The sequence below is a fragment of the Carassius auratus genome, chromosome 10 (genome assembly GCF_003368295.1).
Source record: "Carassius auratus strain Wakin chromosome 10, ASM336829v1, whole genome shotgun sequence".
NCBI classification, from domain to species: domain Eukaryota; kingdom Metazoa; phylum Chordata; class Actinopteri; order Cypriniformes; family Cyprinidae; genus Carassius; species Carassius auratus.
Window position 1 is genome coordinate 14,528,328 of NC_039252.1, and position 21,958 is coordinate 14,550,285.

Here is a 21,958-nt window from a genome sequence, read left to right on the forward strand (position 1 = left end):
ACATGAAATATAACGCTCAAAAAATAATAAATCATATGACGAATGGTAATGACATGACAATAGTTTCAGTGTGACCTAATTAATTATCCACCACTGTGTTAGACAAGAACAACATATTGAATGGACGCATTTATAGTTTTCTCTCAAATTCTATAGGCTGAGCTGAGCTGTCAATCACGCCTCTGTGAGAGTCACGTTAGGTTAGGTTGCGGCGTAGAACTGGGCCTGGATAGGCGTAAAGTAAAGTCTCGAACCGACCTGAATTGGAGGAATAGGGATAACGTTACTGGAGGATTTATTTTATTTTCTTAAGACTATTTTAATAGTTATAGCAACACATTCACACGCACATTAGACCCAGCGGAACCGGCAGCATGTCTGCAACAGGAGATTTCGGCAACCCACTCCGCAAATTCAAGCTGGTGTTTCTGGGAGAACAGAGCGGTGAGATTCGAACCGAGCCTACTGGACCTGCTCCAGTCTCTCTTTCTTCATGAGTGTGTGTTTGTATATATGACAGTTTGAATTTCTGCTTACATATCTGTGTGTGTTTGTAACATTATGAGTGAATGTGTGTATCTTGAATGAATGTATCGTATTGCAAAATATATATACTACTTTTTATTAATTTATGTAATACGTGTGTGTGTGTGTGTGTGTGTGTGTGTGTGTGTGTGTGTGTGTGTGTGTGTGTGTGTATATATATATGTGTATATATATATGTGTATATATGTATGTATATATGTATATATAAATATATATATATATATATGTGTGTGTGTGTGTGTGTGTGTGTGGGTAAGATAGAAGTATTACAAAATATATTGCTAGATGGTAGATTCTGGAATAAATATTATGGAGAAAATTTTTTTTATGTATTATTCTGTAGTACAATATAATCTGACCTTTTTTGTGCCAAATATCCATATTTTGTTATACTTTTGATAATTTGCTCACAAATATAGTGAAACCCTGTCCAAAACCAACTTGTGTTTTGAAGCCTTCATACATCAGCCAAAACTATAAATATCTCATAAACAGCGGCTAGGTTACTATAAAGTCTGGTCTTGAACTTGTTTTCATAGTGTATTTTTGTCTGTCTCCTGTGTGAACAAGATATTCACATGCATGACTCTGCTTTTCTGACATACTTAAGTTATGTGGATCTTCTAACTATTGAACACTCAAGTTTCAAATGGTGTTAGGCTACTGAAAAAATTACTGGCCCCAGAATTCAACAGTATGGCGGAGTTCTATGTAAATCAAGATAAAGCATAAACAAAGATCATTTGGCTTTTTAAAATTTTTTAAACTTTAGTTAAACTAGATGTGTAAAAACAGATTTTGGGGGTTTCTAATTTAAGTAAACAATGCAAATATTCAAACTGTTTGCATATATTTACATAGATACTGATGCATGTGTTCATTTCACATGCAGTCTTTAAATATATTTTATCTTATGTTTCATTCATGTGAGAAGAATCTGAAGTGAATCCGCAATGAATGTGGACAGATTTTTGCTTTCATGTAGACATTTGCTTCAGTCAGTTTTTTTAAAAGTTGTGATTTTGGAAAGAAATCTATTAACATGACAGCATCAAATGTTAAGTGTCTCAAAGGATGGATACACATGACATGGACATTTTATTTGTGTCCCTGGATGGATCTGTTCCTTCTAGGAAAATCTATTGACATTAAAAGTGCTGATTACTAATGCAGAAATGTCTCTGAATAAGAGTTGGCATACAGGTCACAACTTCACAATGATGTTATAAAGATATGTAATGTTTTGATAGTAACCAGTTAATTTCTCATTTGATTTTGCAGTGGGAAAGACATCTTTAATTACCAGATTTATGTATGACAGTTTCGATAATACCTACCAGGTGAGTGAATATTTTTTCAGACTCATTCTGCAACTTTACACAATGCATGAAATATTCTTTGAACTGGATGTTTCTGCATAAAGTAGTGTATTTTGTCCTGAAAATTTAGTTTCCTTGCTTTTAATTTTCAGGCCACGATAGGAATCGATTTCTTGTCAAAAACAATGTATCTTGAGGACAGAACAGTAAGTAAAATCTTTTTCTTTTTTTTCTAACAGTAAATGCACATGCCTTTCAGTATTTAATTTTTTTTTACTAAATTGCAGGAACATATTAGTTTTGTATAATAATTTTACCGGTGTGTAAATGTCAGGGATGCTATTTATTGATGACATTGGTTTACATTGCATGTTATGTCATTTTTAAAAACATTTTTAAGTCCGCTAACATTGCTATATTTATACTGTTGTAAAACAATGCTGTTACATTGTGTTAATTTTCTTTCAATTATATTATTATTATTATAATTAATTTAATTTATAAAACTGAGTTTACCATGAACTTTGCTGATATGGTGTTGAATAAATGATGGAATCAATAATTATGATTGTAATGCATTCTACATTAAATGTACTTGAATTTAAGTATGCCTATTATTATAGAAAATACTTTTATATTGATTTGACAAATCAATATTTGGTTCTTCTAATGACATATTATGATTGCATTATGCATGAAATTAATTGTACATCACATTGTTCTTCTTGTGAAGCCCTAGTATTTTTATTTTATTTGTTGAACATTAATGTAAACATTTATATTGTGATGTGTCTGTAAAAACCCAACACAAACCGCACCGTGAGAAACTCCTGTGCCCCTTTCCTTTAGTGTGTCCCTTATTTGTTTACATGTGTATGTTTCCTCGTGTAAAGAATTGTTTAGTTTTTTTTTTTTTTGCATGGGAAGGTTTTTCTCTGAAGATCTGCAGTCTGGATAACATAACCCAACCCTTAACCTGTCCTAACATGAGCCCATCCGAAGACTTAAAACTTAACCCTTAACTTTAATCCGTTCCCTAGCCCAAATCCTGACCTCGAAGTCCTTTCAGTCCACTTTGCTTTTTCTTATTCCTTACATTTCATTCCACTCTTTTTTTTTAATCTATCATTTTTCCTTTTGAATGTTACATTTTCCCCCTTTTTTCCTTTATTCTCCTTTTTTTTCTTTTGTTTGTTTTCCATTCACACAGATCAGGCTGCAGCTTTGGGACACAGCGGGACAGGAGCGTTTCCGTAGCCTCATTCCCAGTTACATCAGAGACTCTGCTGCTGCTGTTGTAGTTTACGACATCACAAGTAGGTATCTGAGACCCGCACTGCGTCCAGTTCCCCTCTTCTTACCTCTTCCCCTTTCTCCCCCACTCTCTCTCTCTCTCTCTCTCTCTCTCTCTCTCTCTCTGCTGGATCTCTGGTGCTAAAATATTTGGCCAGGTGCGGCTGCAGCTTTGGGACACAGCAGGACAGGAGCGTTTCCGCAGTCTGATTCCCAGCTATATCCGGGACTCTACGGTTGCTGTGGTAGTCTATGACATCACAAGTGAGTGTGGATCCTAGGCCGGGGAACTTAAGGAAGAGGAAAGCTATCTGTCATCTCAGCGCAGCCTCTCTTTTTCTGTTACACCATATTTGTTTTTATGTCATTTCATTCTCTTTGTCTTCTTTTTATGGCTTGTTTTTAGTTTTGCAATTGCAATTCAGTCTTAAGAACTGAGAGCACATAATTTGTTTTGTATGTATTTACATTTAAAGGTTAACAGATCTTTGTGTCACTGTAGCTGCTAATAAAACAATAAAAAGACATGAAATATATAAAGACAAAAATTCCATATATTTTTAAAAAGAATAGATGGCGGCTGTGGTCAGAAGTTAATTATACATCCTCAGTACTCAAAAGTAAGTTCCTACTAACAATTTCACTAGTCTATCCAGTTTTTTTTTTAAACCATTATTTTTAGCAATGCATTTTTATATATGCTAAAAATTTTGTTTTCTTAATTCTTTGGTTCACTTAAAAAATATTTGAATTATTTATAAAATGAATATGCATTCATTGACCATTTTACAGACTGATGAAATGTAGTTGATGTAGATGAGAGATAATTTGTCTATTTCTTTTCAGATTAACTCTTTCTGCAGACCACGTTCCTGTGACAGATTCATGAGCACAGAGACACTTCCAGCTTTAGAACTTTCTCCTTTCTTTCCTCTTATTTTTATCCCTGTTTGTTTGTTTTTTTCTGTCTTTGAGTTGTCTCTCCGTTTATGATCCTGGGATTCCCTCTGATAGACCCCTGAGGCTCATCCTGATTATTAACCCAGTGTTTCTGAAATACCCCGACAGATGTCAACTCGTTCCAGCAGACCACCAAATGGATTGATGATGTCAGAACGGAAAGAGGAAGTGATGTCATAATCATGCTGGTGGGAAACAAAACAGACCTTGCAGATAAAAGGTATGTTCAAATAGTTGCGTTTGTTACACTATTAAATTGTGTTCAGCCAGTATATATTATTATTTTACAGTATTACTGTTTTTTGATCAAATAAATGTAGCATTGTTCAGAATAAGAGACTTGAAAAAAAAAAAAAAAAAATCTTACAGCCCCCAAACCTTTGCTTAAGGTATTGTGTGTGCACAAAATTGCTGCAATTAAATTGTATTTTATGCAATATTTACATAAAATTTACTAAAGTACCAGAAATGTATCTAATGACAAAAACATCTTTTTTTTTAATGACCCAAAGTGATACTAATACTCTCTTAATCTGCTCAAAATAGCAAAATATCAGAAGTAGGGAAATATTAATTCCATGTTTTTTGGGGATAATTTCAGGCAAGTTTCTATTGAGGAAGGGGAGAGGAAAGCCAAAGAACTGAATGTAATGTTTATTGAGACTAGCGCTAAAGCCGGATACAACGTAAAACAGGTGAGTGAAACTTGAGATTTAACTTGAATCAACAACATACAAGTATATACTTTGATGATTAAAAATTAAACCCTGCATTAAATTATCAAATGATATTTTCGTGATTATTCAAAAACGGCATTACTGTACATTTCCCTTGTCTTCAGAAAAGCCAGATGATGAAATATTCAACTTTTCGGAATGCAAACCATCTCAGATACACCCACACACTGCTTGTTTTTTCTAATCCTGTTGTGAGAGTTTAATAAAGGGGCTTGTGTTTGTCTCGTCTAGCTTTTCCGGCGTGTAGCAGCAGCTCTTCCTGGTATGGAGAGCACACAAGACAAGAGCAGAGAGGACAGTATCCTACACAAATACAAAAATATGCATACTTTTACATATATAATTGGGCTTTTCACACTTGCAATTGCTTGTTTTACTACTTGATTGTATGTGTTGTAGTGTTAACAGACTACAAAACATTGTGTGTTTCCTTAATTCCTTTTTCCTTCAGTGATCGATATAAAATTGGAAAAGCCACCAGAGCAGCCAGTCAGCGAAGGCGGCTGTTCTTGCTGAGGATTCAGTCGACATTTCTGTGCCGTGTCTCTTATTGTCGCTCTTAGTTGCACTCACAGCATCTCTCTGGATATTCCGCAGAAGCACCGCCCACCTGGAGGCAGTAGAACACTACTCGCCCGTCACCCTCGTTACCGCTGACCCACTCAGATGACTTTAAATTCGAAAGCACAATGTGGATGTGTGTTCTGTTGCTTCTCTGTTAATTGTTTCCGTTAATCCCACACCTTTTGTGGTGTTTTTGTTTTTCACTCTCAAAACACTTTATAAAGTGTTGTTTTTGTCCATGTTCCGTTTTATGTGAAATAATACTTATATTACTGTAATAATGGCGTGAATAGGAACAAAACAATAGAAATAAATGAAATTACCGAACTGATCTTTCCAGATTCACGATGGATGAAATGTTTGCGGGTGTTTTTGGAAATGTTCTAGTCTAGGTTTCATCGTATGTGGCTATGAGGCGTTACTTCTGTGACGTTGCTAATGTCTCTTCTTCATAAGGAAGAACAGAAAGTGTAAAAACAAATGTTTTTGGAATTTGGGAGGAACAAGTGCTGCTTTTAGCTCAGTTGACTCTCAAGCATTGCGTCTTTTTTTTCTTAGATGTCATTTCTTATTTTGAGCGTTAGAAAGCCTATAGCTTAGTCAAAGAAAGAGAACTACAGTAATTGTAAAGAAATATTATGTATATTAAGGGAAGTATCAGTTTAAGAGATAATATGCAGACATTGCCTTTGATGGTTTGTTTTTGGGGCTTCCACTGTTTTTCTTTTTTTTTTTTTATTAGCATTGTAAAGTTTGATTTATTGTAATAATGACACACTAGATATGATTTGTTGACTCGACCATGAACCCTAATATTTATTTGTAATGTCTTTGTTTTGTTTTTAAACTGCTTGGTTTTTCATAATTTGTAGACGTGCTTTTAGACATTCTGGCCCAAAGCACCTGCCACGTTTGTTTTTTGTTGAATATACAGTGATGAGTTTGTCCTCCGACTGATCTAAACTATTTTAATATATAGTGCATTTTGTTTGGTCGTTGTCTTGATACGGTCTCATACATTTCGAATGGATTTTAACCAGTTTCATCTGGCGACACTGCTTGACCCCAATGCTCATTATTTGCACAGCTAAAATTGATCAACATCTTGAGATGTCCCTAATAAAATCTTGTATTTAGCACAAGTGTTTTTTTTTTTTTTCTTGATGGATAATGTAAAACTTAACTTGTTAATCAGGACATTAGTAGTTTTGATTGTAAACACACACACACACACACACACACACACACAAAAAATCCAATACTATATGATTCTCTATGTAATATCAGCGTTTTATTTTAACCTAAGTGTTGTACAACAATATAAAGGTTATTATAACTATACTTGCAAGGTAGCATAGTAGTGCATGAATGCCTCTACTGGTCAGTCATGAGAACAATTTCATATTAAGCTTTTGTTTGCTACTTCAGAATCATATTCTCTTGGAAGAAGACTTTTCAAAAGAGCATTCAATGGTCTGATGATCACTCTCAAACCTCATGCAATGGAAAATAATAAATTCAGGCTTTAGTGATTTATAAGCTATTTATAAATAATGGTAGGAGAACTTGTGTCTGATAAAAATAACAATATAATCCTAAACTTGTTTGCAAAGCTTTACATGTACACTATACACAGAGCAAAAAACAATCATTAGCTGTGTGCAAAATTATGTAGTTATATATATATATATAGATATTCTACAGGAAAATCTGTTGCTAAATCTTGTCCTGATAAATATGAGCAGCTAAAATAGGATTGTTTTCTTTAGACTGTAAACAACTGGAAAAGAAGTATCCCTCTTTTGCACACTGATTGACCACTTCATGAGTTTAAATCAGCTGCAGCTATTCTCATATTTACATGTTTATGTGCAGGAACAAGAGCATTTGCTATGGCTGAGGTTTATGGACGGCTCTTCCAGTCTGTTCTCTCACTTTTTCCAGTTATCATCCCTCTATCTGATCGGTCTTCAGCAGAACCAGAAGGGCATCCATAAAAGTGAACGCATCGCTGCACCTGCAGCCATTCCAGCCAGGAGACCCAATGCAATCTGCTCTCCGAAATTGTCATCACAAGAGTCTCTGTGTACCCAGACATGTTGAGTCCCTGCAGGTAAGCACATCAGCATTAGAGGTAGCTACATCCCTGGTTAAATGTGATTCTACACATGGCAGTGGCAATAAATTGTTACATTAAAAACAAAATATTTACATTTCAGCACAATTTCTTATATTTTACCCAAAACGGAAAGTGTGCTATACCTGCTTACCAATGGATCCTCTGCAGTGAATGGGTGCCGTCAGAAAGAGTCCAAACTGATAAGAGCATCACATCAATCTACAAGTACTCCACATGACGCCTGTCCATCAATTAACATTTAACAAGATCACTTTTTCTCTGGAGAAAGGTGTGAAGACACATTTAGACAGAAGCAAGGTTTGAAGTTTTATTAATCTTAATGGTAGATTTGTTTCTTAAAAACACATGGCTGTTCACTTCTGGTGACTGGAGTCATGTGGATTACTTGTGGATTATAGTAATCCTTGTATTTTCTGTTTGGAGTGGACTGTCAGAGGATCCATTCACTTCAAATAATCCAACGGTGACCAAGTGATATAATGCTAAATTTCATCAAGTCTGTTTTGATGAAGAAACAAAATCATCCACATATTCCTGAGGGTAAGTACATTTTCTAGGGGAACTATTCCTTTAATTTTAATTCTTAAGCAGCTGTAAAATGCATTCCCTTTCTTTGTGCTTTCTGCAGAATGAATGCTGTGTTTGTATAATTACCTCCACTACCTGTACTTGGCATGATGTAAACCGCATTATGACTGTTAACTGGAATGGTCTGGTATGTATCGTCATAAGGATTGTATGTGAGAACCTATGAGAGTGAAAAGAAATGTAAGAAATGTAAATGTAATAAATTACAAATGACAGAGAAATCAGTCTGCATGTCAAGGAAAGCACTCACAGGGTTGCTTTTTGCCTCCATGAGTTGGAGATTCCAGGCCCTGAAAAGTGACAGGATGGAAATAAATTTGAGAGGAAAGTGAGTGGGGCTTAAAATGTCAAAGGTCAAGACTTACAGTGCCTCATCTTCACTGTTGGCGCACAGGACCAGCGTGTTACCATCCCTCAGGAAAACAACCAGCAGATTCTCTCTGGGGTGACTCTCAGGTGGACATACATCTGCTCACAAAGACACTATCTGTTAAAACAGTCTTAAAGTGTTTTCACACCATGCACATCAAACTGAAAGGTTGAAAAAGTTCCTTCCTACTTGGACACTCCAGTCCAGATTTCACATTCACACAGGTGGCTTTCAGATTCACTTTGGCCTCGTAGTCTCTTCTGGATTCAGTTTGGTAAAAAACAAAGCTGCCATCTATCCACAGGTCACACCAGTTCAGCTTCCATCGTTTGAGGACTGAAGCTGTGAATAAAAAATAATTAAATCATAATAAAAATCAATATTGTTATTATCATCTCTCTCCATTATCCATTTTCAGAGGTATGCGGCTTCCACCACAGTTAGCATTGTTAGCAACTCAGACATCTGTATGCTAACGAAGAATAGACCTTTATTTATTGTTTTATTAGTTTTATTTATACTTATACTATCAATAGTAATATTCCAGTGTTTTTTTAAAGGGGTCATATGATGCGATTGATTTTTCTATCCATCTATCTATCTATCTATCTATCTATCTATCTATCCATCTATCTATCTATCTATCTATCTATCTATCTATATATATATATATATATAATTCTTTATTTTTTTATGTAATCCCAATGGCATCAATTAATCTTTTTTTTATTTTTTATTAATGTGCTATTTGGATTCTCAGCCTGGAGTCCAGAATCTACTGTTCTGTAGGCTACTGTAACACTGTAACACTGACCGTAAGAGGATTACTGCAAACAGTGTCAGGCCCTGAGTTTCATAACAAACCTTCTGGAAAAGTCTTTGTCATAATAATACATAATATATAATAATATTTTATCTATTTATTTTAATATACGTACAAATTCTTCCCTCAATTTTTATGTTGCAACTTCAACTACTTATTTTTTTCAGAGGTTCCTTGAGAAGACTGAGGAAACTCTTCATATAAGCATATATAAATGAAGAATCATATACTTACTCTGTCTCCAGAGCCAGCCAGATTTGAGCAGAGCCATTGGGTCTGATCAGTCAACTGCCCCCGGAATAACAGCTGTAGTCCTAATGTGGTGGTGCTTGTTTGATATGCTGGCTGAGTTTAGTTTGTGAGCGATGACAGTGACTGTAAGACGTCTCAGCAGTCGGAGGGGGTTTTGTAGTGCTTGAATAGTTTGATAACTCTTCCTCTAATCCTTTAAACAGGCCAAAGTGAAGCTTCGCTTGTCCAGTAATCTCAGATTACATCACTGTGTGAGTTTGTACTGGTTGTACGTGGAATATTCTCTTCCTTTCCTGTATTTCTTAATCTCTACTTCATGTTTTTGTGTATTACTGTAAGTCTTAACAGTTTCTCCTGTTAACAGTCTCCTTGCTCAGATTTAATGCCATATATGCATAATGAAGCCCACTCCTCTAAATCACAGTTTCTGGGTAAACAGGCTTACATTATACACCTTTTGCCTTTTTTTTAGATTTGAATTAAAAGTATTGTTTTTATGAACTCATTTACTTTCTGGAGATGTCTGAACAAAGAGGTTCTGAATGATTTTGTAACTCTGTGGACAGGCAAAGCACATCATTTTCAAATGCACACTTTGGCTAAATTTAGCAAACACTGAGTAATTGAAGTAGTTTTTTTTTTTTTTTTTTTTTTTTTTTTACCATTAATGACAAATGTATAACAGAATCTGTGAAACCTGTAATTAGAAACTTCATCATCACTGCATGGCACTGCATTTTTTTCTAAATCAGGAATTAACTGTAATCTAGAGTATTTCCCAGGTATTGAAACAGTTTAAACAGCTAGTAACAGTGCACTTTTAGAAATCGATGTATTGCATGTATTGTATTATGATAAACAACTACAACAATAATTATTCATAATCATATTATAAATACATAGCCAAATGCAATATTTAAAATACTGCTAATTATCATTATTATTAAAAATAGAACGAAATAATTTATTATAATTTATTATATTGAACTTTGTTCAGTTTGATTTGGTAAGTGTCCCACTTACATACGCCCACCACTAGATGGCCTCATTTCATCAATACGCAGAGCCTTTTCGTGAGTATTTTATGATAATTAAGGTGTAATACATTTAATTGACAGTTGATAACGTTTATTATCGTCGTCACTACAATTATAAATGGAATGAGAGAGGCAGATTAAGGGCAAAGACTATAGAAATAACTTTCTAGTCTCTAGTTATGAATGCGATTTTTCTCATTCATCTTTGTCTGATACACACACTTAGGCTACTACACGCTAGTCTGTACATATTTAGCTTCATATTCTAACGGAAACATGTATCACATACGCACACATAAACATACATTACAAATTGTAATTTACAATAGTGAATTGTCATATTATTCTTCAAAACATATATTATTACTCGTTCACTGGAGGGCGCTGTTCTTCCGAATTCTGCTCCTCTGACTGAAGTTCTCACTTCACTTCTCAGCGGAGTTTTTACGTGAGCGGCTCAACGGAGGGGTCTTGAAGTATTTTAGTGGAGGTTTCTTTTTTCTTTCTTCCGTCTAAACAGATTATTCTGCACTGCGTATCTCCGTCCTACAGATGTGTTTGGGTTTTGCGAGGTGAATTTCTGAGTTTTTCCCTGTATTTTCCTGTATCCAGACATGCAGCCTCCTCCAAGAAAGGTGAGACGACCTGCTTCTTTTTACGATGTGTTGTTGTCGTGAGAGTATAGGCTATTTGTTTGTTTGCTTTTTTATTGTCTCTTTGTTTGTTTGACTAAAACAAACTGATAGATAGATAGACAGACAGATAGATAGATAGATAGATAGATAGATAGATAGATAGATAGATAGATAGATAGATAGATGTTGATTAGCTGTCTGTTCTAACCATAATGTCAGTTAATTATCTATTAATTAGGATAACTGCAGGGCATCTGCCCCGTCTCCTTTGACTCAAGTATGCCAGACACGGGTTTCTCTTTCAGGCTGGTGTGATCTGGGTCAGAGTTGGTTCTCCATAGGCTGTCACTGTGTGTGTTGCAGGTAAAAGTCACACAAGAGGTGAAACAGACTCACACAGAGCAGCTGAACAGACTCCAGCTCAAACACCAGACAGATTTGGACTTCCTTGAGGATCTGAGGTCGGGTTTGATTCACATTTTACATTGCTTTTAAAATACCTATCAGGCTGTTTTCTGTCTGTCTGTCTGCTGGTGTATTAGTGCTGAACTGCTTGACTGTGTGTGTGTTTAATCCTCAGGACATACAGTCAGAAGAAAGCGCTAATAGAGAAAGATTACTCGCAGGTGAGTTGAGGCCATTATATCCAATTGTAAGAGTTCATAATTTAAAGTATGTTTATTTTTGATGATACAGGTTGATTTTTGTTCTGATTTTCTGTTCAGCATAATGACAGATGTATTAATGATGAATAGATGCGTCTTCCACTGATCCCTGACATTTTGTTTAGTTCACAAGTGAGTTTAGTTTAGGTTAGTTTGTTTTTGTAGTGATGTAAAGGTATAAATTAAAAGCCATCATAGCAATAAATTACATTTTTCAAAATATTAAAATTTAAATTGTAATACTTTTACGCAATATTACTCTTTGTACTGCATTTTGATCAAATAAATGCAGCCTCGTTCAGCGTAAGATAATTAATTGTAGTGTGTATATTGCATTAACAAACACCCAAATTATTTATATTATATTATTTACAACCTGACATGGTGACCATCTTCATCAAGATACTATAAGATCTGTGTGATCACCTGGTGAATGGAGAGCCCAGCTGTCTGAATGACTCTCAGTATCTGTGTGTGTGTGTGTGTGTGTGTGTGAGTGAGTGTGTGTGTGTGTGTGTGTGTGTGTGTGTGTGAGTGAGGGGTTCTTTTCTGTTGGATCTGAAGCTTGTGCACCTGCAGAGCTGCTGCATGCTGATTGGCTCAGGAAGACAGGAATCTCTCTCTTCTTCAAGGTCTCTTCCTGAGTCGACTCTTCAGAGCTGGCAGCTTTTAGGACTGGGTTGACAGTGCCAGATTGTAGTCTTAGGGACAGAAAGCAAATCTTCACTGTTTTGGGGGGATGGTACTCACTCTTTGTACTTTTTGGAACTTGTTACGGTTCAGTTATTCCAGTTTGTTGAAACTTTGCCGGAATTATCATCAGTACACCTTAAAAAAAAATGCAGTCCACGGCAGTCCCATTGAAAACCAGTTTTGGTTGCCTTCCAAGAACCATCCGGTAAAAAGTTCTTAAAATATATATTTTTTTCTTATTATGATAAACTTTTTAAAATTCTGAAGAATTTGTGAAACGGAAAGGTTCCATTGATGTTAAAGGTTCATCTTAGAACTATTGATGCCAATAAATAATCTTTTTTTTTTTTACTTTAAGAGAGTAGCGGTGAAGTAATGAAAGGAACTAAGTTTTTTTATTTTTTGCTTTGATATTTTACCAAATTGTTTGTGATTTTTGGAGATCAGTCCAGTACAGTGACATTTACTTGACTTGAAGATGGAAAGTGAGTGTTAGTTTCTCCTTTCTTCTGTTTCAAAGGCAGCCAGTTGCTTACTCACATGTAAATCCACATGTTGGCGCAGTTTGTACCGCTGTCTGGCATTTAAGTGTCAAGCAGACAGGCAGAAATAGTCAATACCCATGTGGGTTTCGCCTTTACGGATTGAAAGTTGTCCTGCATGTTTTCCACATTTGCACTGATCTGGAGTGATGGGATAAAAGGAAACATTTCTCTAAGGCATCTGTTTTATTTTTTGTGGCAATGATTGAAGTGGGATTTTTTTTTAATGCTTCTTGGAAGCTTTAAATCTAAACTTTCATGAATGTTTAATGACATTATATTGAAGCAACTGGAAAATTTACTCATCCTCAGGCCATCCAAGATGTAGATGAGTTTGTTTCTTCATCAGCATCAGAACAGATTTGGAGAAATTGAGCATTACATCACATGCTTACCAATGGATCTACTGCGGCAAATGGGTGCCGTCAGAATGAGAAGCTAAACAGCTGATAAAAACATCACAATAATCATCCCAAAAGTAATCCACACCATTCCATCAATTAACGTATTTTGTGAAGTAAAAATCCATCATCAAGACGTAATCAAACAATCGCTTCCAACTAAAATACGAGTCCTCTATCCATAATATTGCTTTCTCCAGTGAAAAAGTAATCTTGTCTGAATCAGGAGAGAAATCAGATCAAGCACCATCAAAAACATTTCTAAACAGATGTGTTTGTGGATTTTGATGTGAGAGGACAAGAAGGGACGAACCTTTTTATCTGAAGAAGCATTATTATGACTTATGGAACTGTTATTTTGGCTAGAAGACCATCAGTATTGTATGAACTGCTATATAAATGTATGTGGCTTGACTTTGTAGGCTCTGCAGAAGCTTGCATCACAGTACATGAAGCGAGAGTGGTCCGGAGCCCCATCAGAGGAGCAGAAAGACTCCAGGTAATAAGAGGGATGGATAGAGCACAGAAAAGAGCATTTATGATTGATTTTCAATTTTGAAAGATGTTTGCATGCATGTGTACAGAAATGTTTGGGCCGTGTGGCGATCCTACTTGGAGGGTGTGATGAAAGTGAGCCAGTCTCGTATCAACGGATGTGAGAACTACAGAAGCCAGATCTCAGATCCGGTGAAGACGTTCAGAGCACAGAAAGACCTTCAGCTGAAGAAGGTAACTGCATTAAAAGACACTCTGCACTAAAGCGTAACATCGGCCATTCCCGAACATGTTTATTCATCTGTCCTCTCTCAGTGCTGCGAACAGCTGGCAAGAGCTCAGGCCGATCTGCAGGTCACGATCAGAGACCTGGAGAAGAACCGGAAGACCTACCAGGAGGCGGAACAAACAGCGCAGACTGTGAGAGAGAAAGCTGATATGGAGGCTAAGTACGTTTGCCGACCTGTCACATGTGAAGGAAGAGACATCAGCTGTCCACAAGAACAGGGCAGAGGGTTATCGTGTTTTTCAGTTTTAAATGAAGATTCCTCTTTTTTTGCTGTTTTCCCTTACTCTTGTTTCCTTTTCTCTGGTATTTTTCTATTATTCCTGTTTATTTGTGCAAAAACAAGGTCAAGGCTCAGTCTGTTTCAGTCACGCTCCAGTTTGAAGAGGGCGAGTGTGAAGGTACAATGCACAATTTATCAGTAACATATTGGTATTGATATTTAATACTAGTGCATGCTCATTTCTCCTATTTTTCATGTTAAGATTACCATGTAACACTCACCCAGAGTTAAACTTTAAACTTAATAACACAAATAAATGTTATCCAACTACAGTGAATGATGTTCTGCCATCTTTATGTAGTAGAATTTGCTTGCAAAATCATTGTGACAATTTTCTGTCGATTTCAGCTGAAAGCCAAGAAGAACGAATGGAAGTCCAAAGCCACACAAGCAAGGAATGATTACCTGCTCTCACTGTCAGCCACTAACGCTCATCAGGACCGCTATTATGAGACAGATCTGATCAGCTGCGTAAGGGTGAGGCCAAATGTTGCTCATCTTATTCATTGTTTTTATTTAAAATCATCTTCAGAGCACAACTGTTTTCAACATTTTTCAGTGTTTTCATTGATAATAATAAGAAATCTTTATTGAGCATCAGATCAGCATATAAGAATGATTTCTGAAAAATCTGGTGACACTAAACACTGGATTATTGATGCTGAAAATACATCTTTGCATCACAGGAATACACATGATTATATAAACATACAGTTTATATATATATATATATATATATATATATATATATATATATATATATATATATATATATATATATATATATATATATAATTTATAATCACTTTCATCACAAACAAAGATCCAATTGATAATAAAAATACTATTCCTTGTTTTTGAGTCCAGGTTTTAGATGGCAGTTTCTACGATCACGTACAGAGTTTTCTGATTTCACTGTGTCAGACAGAGCTTGAGACGTCTCAAAGCATTCAAGACACTTTTCAGTGCCTGCTGGAGACTTCCAGTGGGGTGAGTTACACACACACTTGAGTATACACTGCTACGGAAAAACACACATGAACCACAGTGGCCGAATGTAGAGCAGGTAATATGATATGCCACCAGAGGGTTATTGGATCAAATCCCAGCTCAAGCAGTTAATACTGACCTTAAAGAGAGAAATGTACCTGCTTTGGAGAGTTTTCAGTGGTTTAGGAATGAAATCTTTACTCTATATTAGAGCAGACAGTTCTTTTAAAGATATATTTATGTTTCAAGTCTGCAGTAACTGGGAAAAACAAAAAATGTTGAAATTAGAAATATAAAATTACTGTAAGTTGTTATTATTATGTGTACATTTGAAGAGTAATCGACTGATTTTCAGCAGTGACAGCCTTTAGCCTGTCATTAGGTCTGTTTGTAGTCCTGTGTTGTTGTAATTCGATGATTCTCACAGTGTTTCCATTCAGTTTGTGTGACTCAGGTTTAATGTCTCTAGTCTAGCATCAGATTACAACACACACACACACACTATTCATGAACTACCTGTTCTGGTGGTCTCTCGTTCTTCCCAGGGAAAGATTATGTTAGCTGTGCTATTGTAAATGTGACATCTTGACATTAGTCAAGTAGTTTACATAAACGTAATTGTCCTTGTGTGTTTGCATGTATGTGTGTGTGTCTATAGGTGACACAGGATATTCACCAACAGATATTAATTCAGGACAACCCAGTGTTTCAGAAAGCTGCCCCCTTTCAGTATCAGCCCTGTGAAAATGATTCGGTATGTTGCCTTCCTTTCAAAAATGTACAACAACATCGCACAAACAGAGCATATAACAGTCATTCAAAAAGATTTTACATTTCTTGTGGATTCAATGTTTTAAATGAACGTGCACCCCATAATCTTATCCAAAAACTTCTCTTTCGCTTTAAATGTCATTTAAAACATTATAACAGACTTATATGTTCATTAATCAGTCTGACAAAGAGAGAAAGTGCTCTAATGTAGGCCGAATGCGTTCTTCCATGACTGTGCAACTGTTTTACAAATATGCAATAGCGCCCCCTGCTGCCAGCAAGTCATCTCACCCCTCACCACACTAGCACAGGGGCCCGTTTGTTCGCTAACCCTCTATTTGTTTGCGAGTCAAACAAGCATTAGTCTGTTCCTAAAGAAAACATTAGAGATGCAGCCCTCAGCGCTGGTGGTGGGAAAAGAGCAGGGAAAACTGTGCGTCAGTGCCGGCAGGAAGCAACGCGGCATGTGAAAAGAGGGCATTGAGAAGTGAACCTGCCCCACCTCTTGCACCCGTCATGAACACCTCCCATTCCCCCATCCCAAAATATATAAAGCTTAATAAAACAAATACTGTATATTATTAGAAACTGTTTTATCACATTCTTTGGATGCATGTAGACCAGCTGATGCATGCAGGGTTCTGTGTTTTCTCACTCCCAGACGAGACTGATGGTTTGTGTTTTTTCTTCTCTTATGCTAAAACCATTTTGTCAAGGAGTTGTGGTGAACAGGAGTTGCTCTGTAGAGTAGCATCTCGAAGGATCATTTTTCAAGAGCTTACGTCACCTAATCATTTAGTCTGTCAATATTTACAGACATAATATTTGAAGAGTGCAAAGCTTTCAGTTTGGGAGATTGATGTTGTTCCAAGTTATGCTGGGACTTTTGTGTACAGATGGGCTCTGAGAAGCGATCAAGGTTTCATATTCAGAAACAAGGGCTGTGTTGTGTATAAGTAAACTCTCTTTTTTTTGGTCTCTTTAGGTCAGGGAGCTGCTGAAGGAGAGTGGTACGGCTGAAGAACACAGTCTGAATAAAGAAGCACGGAAATGGGCCACACGTGTGGCCAGAGAACACAAAAACATCATCCTTACACAGCGGGTGAGGGGGCACTGAAACAATATAATGCCTTAGCATGTTGATTTTTGATATTTAAAATATTGTTATATTTCATCATTTATTTAGATATTTATTTTTCATTTGTATACTAGGGTTGTACTAGTACTAAAATGTGACTGATAAATGGGCAATATGAAAATAAATGTAAAATCTTAAAAGATTATTTTCATGTAAATTAAAATTTAATAATTAAAATTAAATAATAATAAAAAATAAAAATTATAATTATAATTAATTATATTTATATCAATATTTATTAAATGAATTAATGCTATTTAAAATACATCTATTAATACATTATTAAAATTAAAGCATTTTAAAATTTAATAAAAAGTTGTATCTGTTAACATTAGTTAATGCACTAACGTGAACAAACAATGTATAAATGCTATTTGAAATCTTATTTATAAAGCTTAATAAATGCTACAAAAATATATTACTCATTCTTAGTTCATACTTTAATATTGCAAAGTGTAACTATAATATAAAATCTGTTTCGTCTCAAATTAAAAATAAAACAATAACTCAATAAAATATCATAAAATATTATAAAATGTATTTTATCTAAATAAAACTAAAACTATAACAACCAAATTCAGTCAAATAAAAATGTAAAACCTGTTTCATTTGAGTGAATTATCACAAGAATAACAACAGCATTCAATAAAAAAATAAATAATAATAATAAATCTATTTTGACAATAAATTAAACATAAAACATTTGTAAAAGGAAATCATTCATTTTAAATGCTATAAGTTAATTTAGGCATCACAGCATTATAATATACAGTATGAAATTTGTGTTTGGCTCAATGTTTTTTTTAGACTCTTTTGGAGTATGAAGAGTCACATCTACAGGACCAGAATAACAATGAGCTGGAGCTGAAAATAGATGATGCAAGAGAATGCATTCGGAAATCAGAGGTGAAGAGTGTGATTATTTGTGTTTGTACATCAATCTAGTTCAGAAGTTGTCCATCACCTCTGGGAAAAACTCACGTGCCCTCTGCTGGTCGCTACTCCTGACTAAACTAAAGCTGCACATTCAGTAGTAGGTTGGTAAATGATGAGTCCACTCTTCCTGTAGACGGTGAAACTGAAGGCAGAGGCGCGTCTGAACCTCCTCAGAGACATTGGTGTGGCTGTAGATGTCTGGCTGAAGAGTGCCATGAACCAAGTGATGGAGGAACTGGAGAACGAGAGATGGGCGGGCCTCAATACCCACGATGCTTCATTCTCTGTAAGTCTCTCTTACAGTCAAAACCAGATTCACGCAAACCTATAAACCCTCTCTAATCGTGTCTTACAATAAATGTTTAAAGCACTCTGTAGATGTTGACAAAGAAGATGATGAGGACACGGAGACACTGGACGACAGCAGCTCCAGTCCCTCCAGCACTCACAGGAACTACCCTCTCACCTGCTCTGTGCTGTACTGCTATCAGGTGCACACCTAATGTGATCCAGCCCCATGTTCTTTGGTCTATTCATCCATTTGCAATGTCATTTCCTGTGCTTTATTTCCACAGGCATCTCAGTCTGATGAGCTCACAATCCAGGAACAAGAGATACTGGAGCTTATTGATGATGGAGACATGGAGGACTGGGTTAAGGTATATTCAGTTTTGTTCTGTTCAAATACATTTGGTCTTTTTTATATTTCTAATTTTCTACTGACACATTAACATCCTTTTGGGGCCCTTAAGGGTTGAAAACCCCTGAACTACATGGCACTTAGGATGTTGACATTAATTGGACGAGTGTATGTTTTTCAGGCTAGGAACAGAGCAGGGCAGGTGGGATATGTGCCAGAGAAATACCTGCAGCTTCCGACCTCCAGCTCTCTACTGAGGATGCTCCAGTCTTTCTCCAGCATGGACGCCCAATCACACACCTCCAGGACTTCTGCAGAACAAGAGCCAGAAATAGAGACACTCACCCAGAGCAGCCCAAACACTCATTGCAGCCGTGAGACCACTGGTTATAGTATAATAACTGGAGTACTGCCAGTTTATAGTACTATAGTACTGAATGCTTAAAATAATTGAACAAAACTGTACATTTTCTACCCTCTTTCTCTTTTGCACAGCCGTAAATCTGGCCAGGGCTTTGTACGCCTATGAGGCTCAGACAGAGGATGAGTTGTCTTTCCCAGAGGGAGCCATAATTTGCATTCTCAGCAAACACAACCAAGAAGATGATGGCTTCTGGGAGGGCGAGTTCGACGGCGCGGTGGGCGTCTTTCCCGCAGTGTTAGTGGAGGATCTATGCAGAACGGAGAGTTCACAAGCACACAAGAGCATGAATGTACAGGTTTATACACCTACTATCGGAAAACACTGGCCACATTGAAAACGTTTTTTGTTCATGTTTACAGCAAGCCTATGTTCAACGCTGAAATATGTTTTGTAATAACTGTTTCTTACCACCAGGTGTCTCTGTCGGTTTTGGATCAACCAGCTTGTCCACCCACTGTGTTTCCATCCTGTAGCAGCCCAGAATCTGTCCCACTGCCATCTTTGACCAGCAAACTCATTTTAAATGGCTATCAAACCCCAGAACCCCCCAAAATCTCGAGCCACAGTAAGACAGGGCACCACTGCAAATCCTAAAGCTTTATAGTAAACCTCACTCTTACATTTTTAATGATGTTCAGTTTCACATCTCGATTCTCTTAAAAAAGTTGAATAATAAAAATACACAATGTGCAATTTATTAATTTAGCTACTTTCTAAAGTAAAAAAAAAACATATATATATATATATATATATATATATATATATTTTTTTTTTTTTTTTACGTCTTTCAGTTATATCTATTTTATATCTATATATATATATATATATATATATATATATATATATATATATATATATATATATATTCAACTTTATTTCAAGTAACGAAGATCATTTTTAATATTAGGATTATGGAATTATGTAAATTATGAAAACGTTTTAATGATAAAACAACATTACTGAGCCTTTTGTTCCCTTATTAGATTTATCAGATGTCAGAATCACATTCATCTGTGTTATTCCTCCACAGGTCACACCCACACCCCATCACCCAGATCCCCAGGAGAGGGCGGGTCGGGCCTGAGACCTGTAAGATCTGCACTTCTAAAGCTGCATGCCAATGATGGGCGCTTTTCTGTGAATTCTGATGGATGTTTTTGTTTTCTGCAGGTAAGAACTGCTCCTCCTCCACCCAAACAGCAGGCGCAGGGCCAGGTGCAGAAGAGAGAAGAGGTGGAGATCACACTGGTTTGAGTGACACTTTGGGACACATTTTTACAAGCGTTGTCATGCTGGGATGCACTGCGTGAATTTGTTCCAATGCAGGGTTGACATTCTGAAACTTCTTGAAAATAGAGATGCACAAGCTGACAAATCCTTAAGTGGTTCCGGACCTCCTCCTCCAGTATGTTTTTGACAAGGCCCAAATGTGTTAATGAATGGACATGCAAAAGCAGGCTTTACTAGAGATACAAATAGACTTTAAAGGGAAAAGTGGCAATTTCAGTGTTGACTTTGTATGTATGATTATATATTCTGTCCATAAACAATTTTAGGGCTAACATGTTTAGATGCATATTGTAGTTTTAGCTAATCTGTACCTTTATTGTCAGTATTTTAATCATCTGATCAGTCATTATTTGAATGAATATTCACTTTGTAGGTATTGTATATTTCATGAGGCTAAACACAACCTGAGCACTTTAGATTTAGTTTGTAATGCATTACAGTATTTACTTTTATTTTGGAAATTCTTGTTTTCTTTTTGTTGGCATGTTCTTTAATTAAAAAAAGACGTGGAGATGGTGAGAAACATTAATTTTTTGTTCCACAGTATTTAAAAAAAAGAAAAAAAAAAAAAGATGGTTCACCAAAAAAAAAGAGATAATTTTCATCTTCATTTTATTCCAAAAGTGTTTGACTGTTTCTACTGTGGAGTACAAAAGGAAAGGGGTTTGTAGCAGCCACATATCATTTGTTGTTGTGTGGGAAAATTGGAGGGGAAAATATTTTACTTTACTTTTTTATGTCTTAATTTGTGAGAACTTTTTCATTTAGGTAAGATTCAGAGGTTTACAAAGGTCACTACATTCAGTTTTGTGTCATTTTAAAATAATGTCTCAGGATGATGCACAGATTTATTCCTGTCAGATTTCATGTTGTTCGTTCAGAGGCTTTTTCTGATCAAAAAGAAAGTAAAAACATTTCTGTCTACATATTTTGTGAAGTGGATCACAATAAAATTAAATATTATATATATATATATATATATATATATATATATATAGTTTCTGTAACTCCTTTTACTAATGAACGCCTTATCCACCTTATATTTGAGGTAAGGCAGACGAGACCGTTTGTAACTGTGGTGCGTTGCTTACTTTTCCTGTATAAAACATTACTTTGTTTTTTTATATTGCAAATTTATAT

General features: G+C 35.9%; 3 protein-coding genes across 6 annotated transcripts; 2 read left to right on the forward strand and 1 right to left on the reverse strand.

The window, feature by feature from the left end:
* The first annotated feature begins 182 nt into the window (after window positions 1-182).
* Window positions 183-6,558, forward strand: rab6a (RAB6A, member RAS oncogene family). 2 transcript variants are annotated; one of them, XM_026273921.1, is made up of 8 exons: window positions 183-444; window positions 1,828-1,886; window positions 2,018-2,071; window positions 3,317-3,422; window positions 4,227-4,338; window positions 4,720-4,813; window positions 5,087-5,153; window positions 5,307-6,558. In XM_026273921.1, the coding sequence occupies exons 1-8, from the start codon at window positions 375-377 to the stop codon at window positions 5,369-5,371; spliced, it is 627 nt and encodes a 208-aa protein (XP_026129706.1). In that variant the 5' UTR covers window positions 183-374; the 3' UTR covers window positions 5,372-6,558. The 2 variants fall into 2 exon arrangements, with proteins under 2 accessions (XP_026129706.1, XP_026129705.1); XM_026273920.1 differs by lacking the exon at window positions 3,317-3,422 and adding an exon at window positions 3,076-3,181 and having other exon boundaries at window positions 184-444.
* Window positions 6,559-6,676: 118 nt separating this feature from the next.
* Window positions 6,677-9,789, reverse strand: LOC113109984 (pleckstrin homology domain-containing family B member 1-like). The gene is made up of 6 exons (XM_026273922.1): window positions 9,575-9,789; window positions 8,707-8,859; window positions 8,513-8,615; window positions 8,398-8,437; window positions 8,214-8,307; window positions 6,677-7,526 (listed from the first exon to the last, which is right to left on the reverse strand). The coding sequence occupies exons 1-6, from the start codon at window positions 9,609-9,611 to the stop codon at window positions 7,390-7,392; spliced, it is 564 nt and encodes a 187-aa protein (XP_026129707.1). The 5' UTR covers window positions 9,612-9,789; the 3' UTR covers window positions 6,677-7,389.
* Window positions 9,790-11,022: 1,233 nt separating this feature from the next.
* LOC113109985 (F-BAR and double SH3 domains protein 2) lies at window positions 11,023-21,747 on the forward strand. 3 transcript variants are annotated; one of them, XM_026273926.1, is made up of 20 exons: window positions 11,023-11,264; window positions 11,628-11,725; window positions 11,845-11,890; window positions 13,988-14,064; window positions 14,150-14,294; window positions 14,376-14,509; window positions 14,693-14,747; window positions 14,978-15,106; window positions 15,497-15,619; window positions 16,278-16,373; window positions 17,376-17,492; window positions 18,336-18,434; window positions 18,598-18,750; window positions 18,833-18,955; window positions 19,049-19,123; window positions 19,286-19,478; window positions 19,600-19,823; window positions 19,943-20,093; window positions 20,559-20,617; window positions 20,699-21,747. In XM_026273926.1, exons 1-20 carry the CDS (start codon window positions 11,244-11,246, stop codon window positions 20,780-20,782), a joined length of 2,202 nt encoding a protein of 733 aa, XP_026129711.1. In that variant the 5' UTR covers window positions 11,023-11,243; the 3' UTR covers window positions 20,783-21,747. The 3 variants fall into 3 exon arrangements, with proteins under 3 accessions (XP_026129711.1, XP_026129708.1, XP_026129709.1); XM_026273923.1 differs by having other exon boundaries at window positions 11,024-11,264; window positions 19,040-19,123; XM_026273924.1 differs by having other exon boundaries at window positions 11,024-11,264; window positions 19,040-19,123; window positions 19,600-19,817.
* The last annotated feature ends 211 nt before the right edge of the window (window positions 21,748-21,958 follow it).

Coding starts and splice junctions, on each gene's coding strand:
- LOC113109984 (XM_026273922.1), bottom strand. CDS start 9,611: ATGGCTCTGCTCAAATCTGGCTGGCTCTGGAGACAGA. Junction 8,860..9,574: donor TGGCTGGCTCTGGAGACAGA/GTAAGTATATGA, acceptor TTTTATTCACAG/CTTCAGTCCTCAAACGATGG. Junction 8,616..8,706: donor ATCTGGACTGGAGTGTCCAA/GTAGGAAGGAAC, acceptor CTTTGTGAGCAG/ATGTATGTCCACCTGAGAGT.
- rab6a (XM_026273921.1), top strand. CDS start 375: ATGTCTGCAACAGGAGATTTCGGCAACCCACTCCGCAAATTCAAGCTG. Junction 445..1,827: donor GTTTCTGGGAGAACAGAGCG/GTGAGATTCGAA, acceptor TTGATTTTGCAG/TGGGAAAGACATCTTTAATT. Junction 3,423..4,226: donor GGTAGTCTATGACATCACAA/GTGAGTGTGGAT, acceptor ATACCCCGACAG/ATGTCAACTCGTTCCAGCAG.
- LOC113109985 (XM_026273923.1), top strand. CDS start 11,244: ATGCAGCCTCCTCCAAGAAAG. Junction 11,265..11,627: donor TGCAGCCTCCTCCAAGAAAG/GTGAGACGACCT, acceptor TGTGTGTTGCAG/GTAAAAGTCACACAAGAGGT. Junction 17,493..18,335: donor ACATCATCCTTACACAGCGG/GTGAGGGGGCAC, acceptor TGTTTTTTTTAG/ACTCTTTTGGAGTATGAAGA.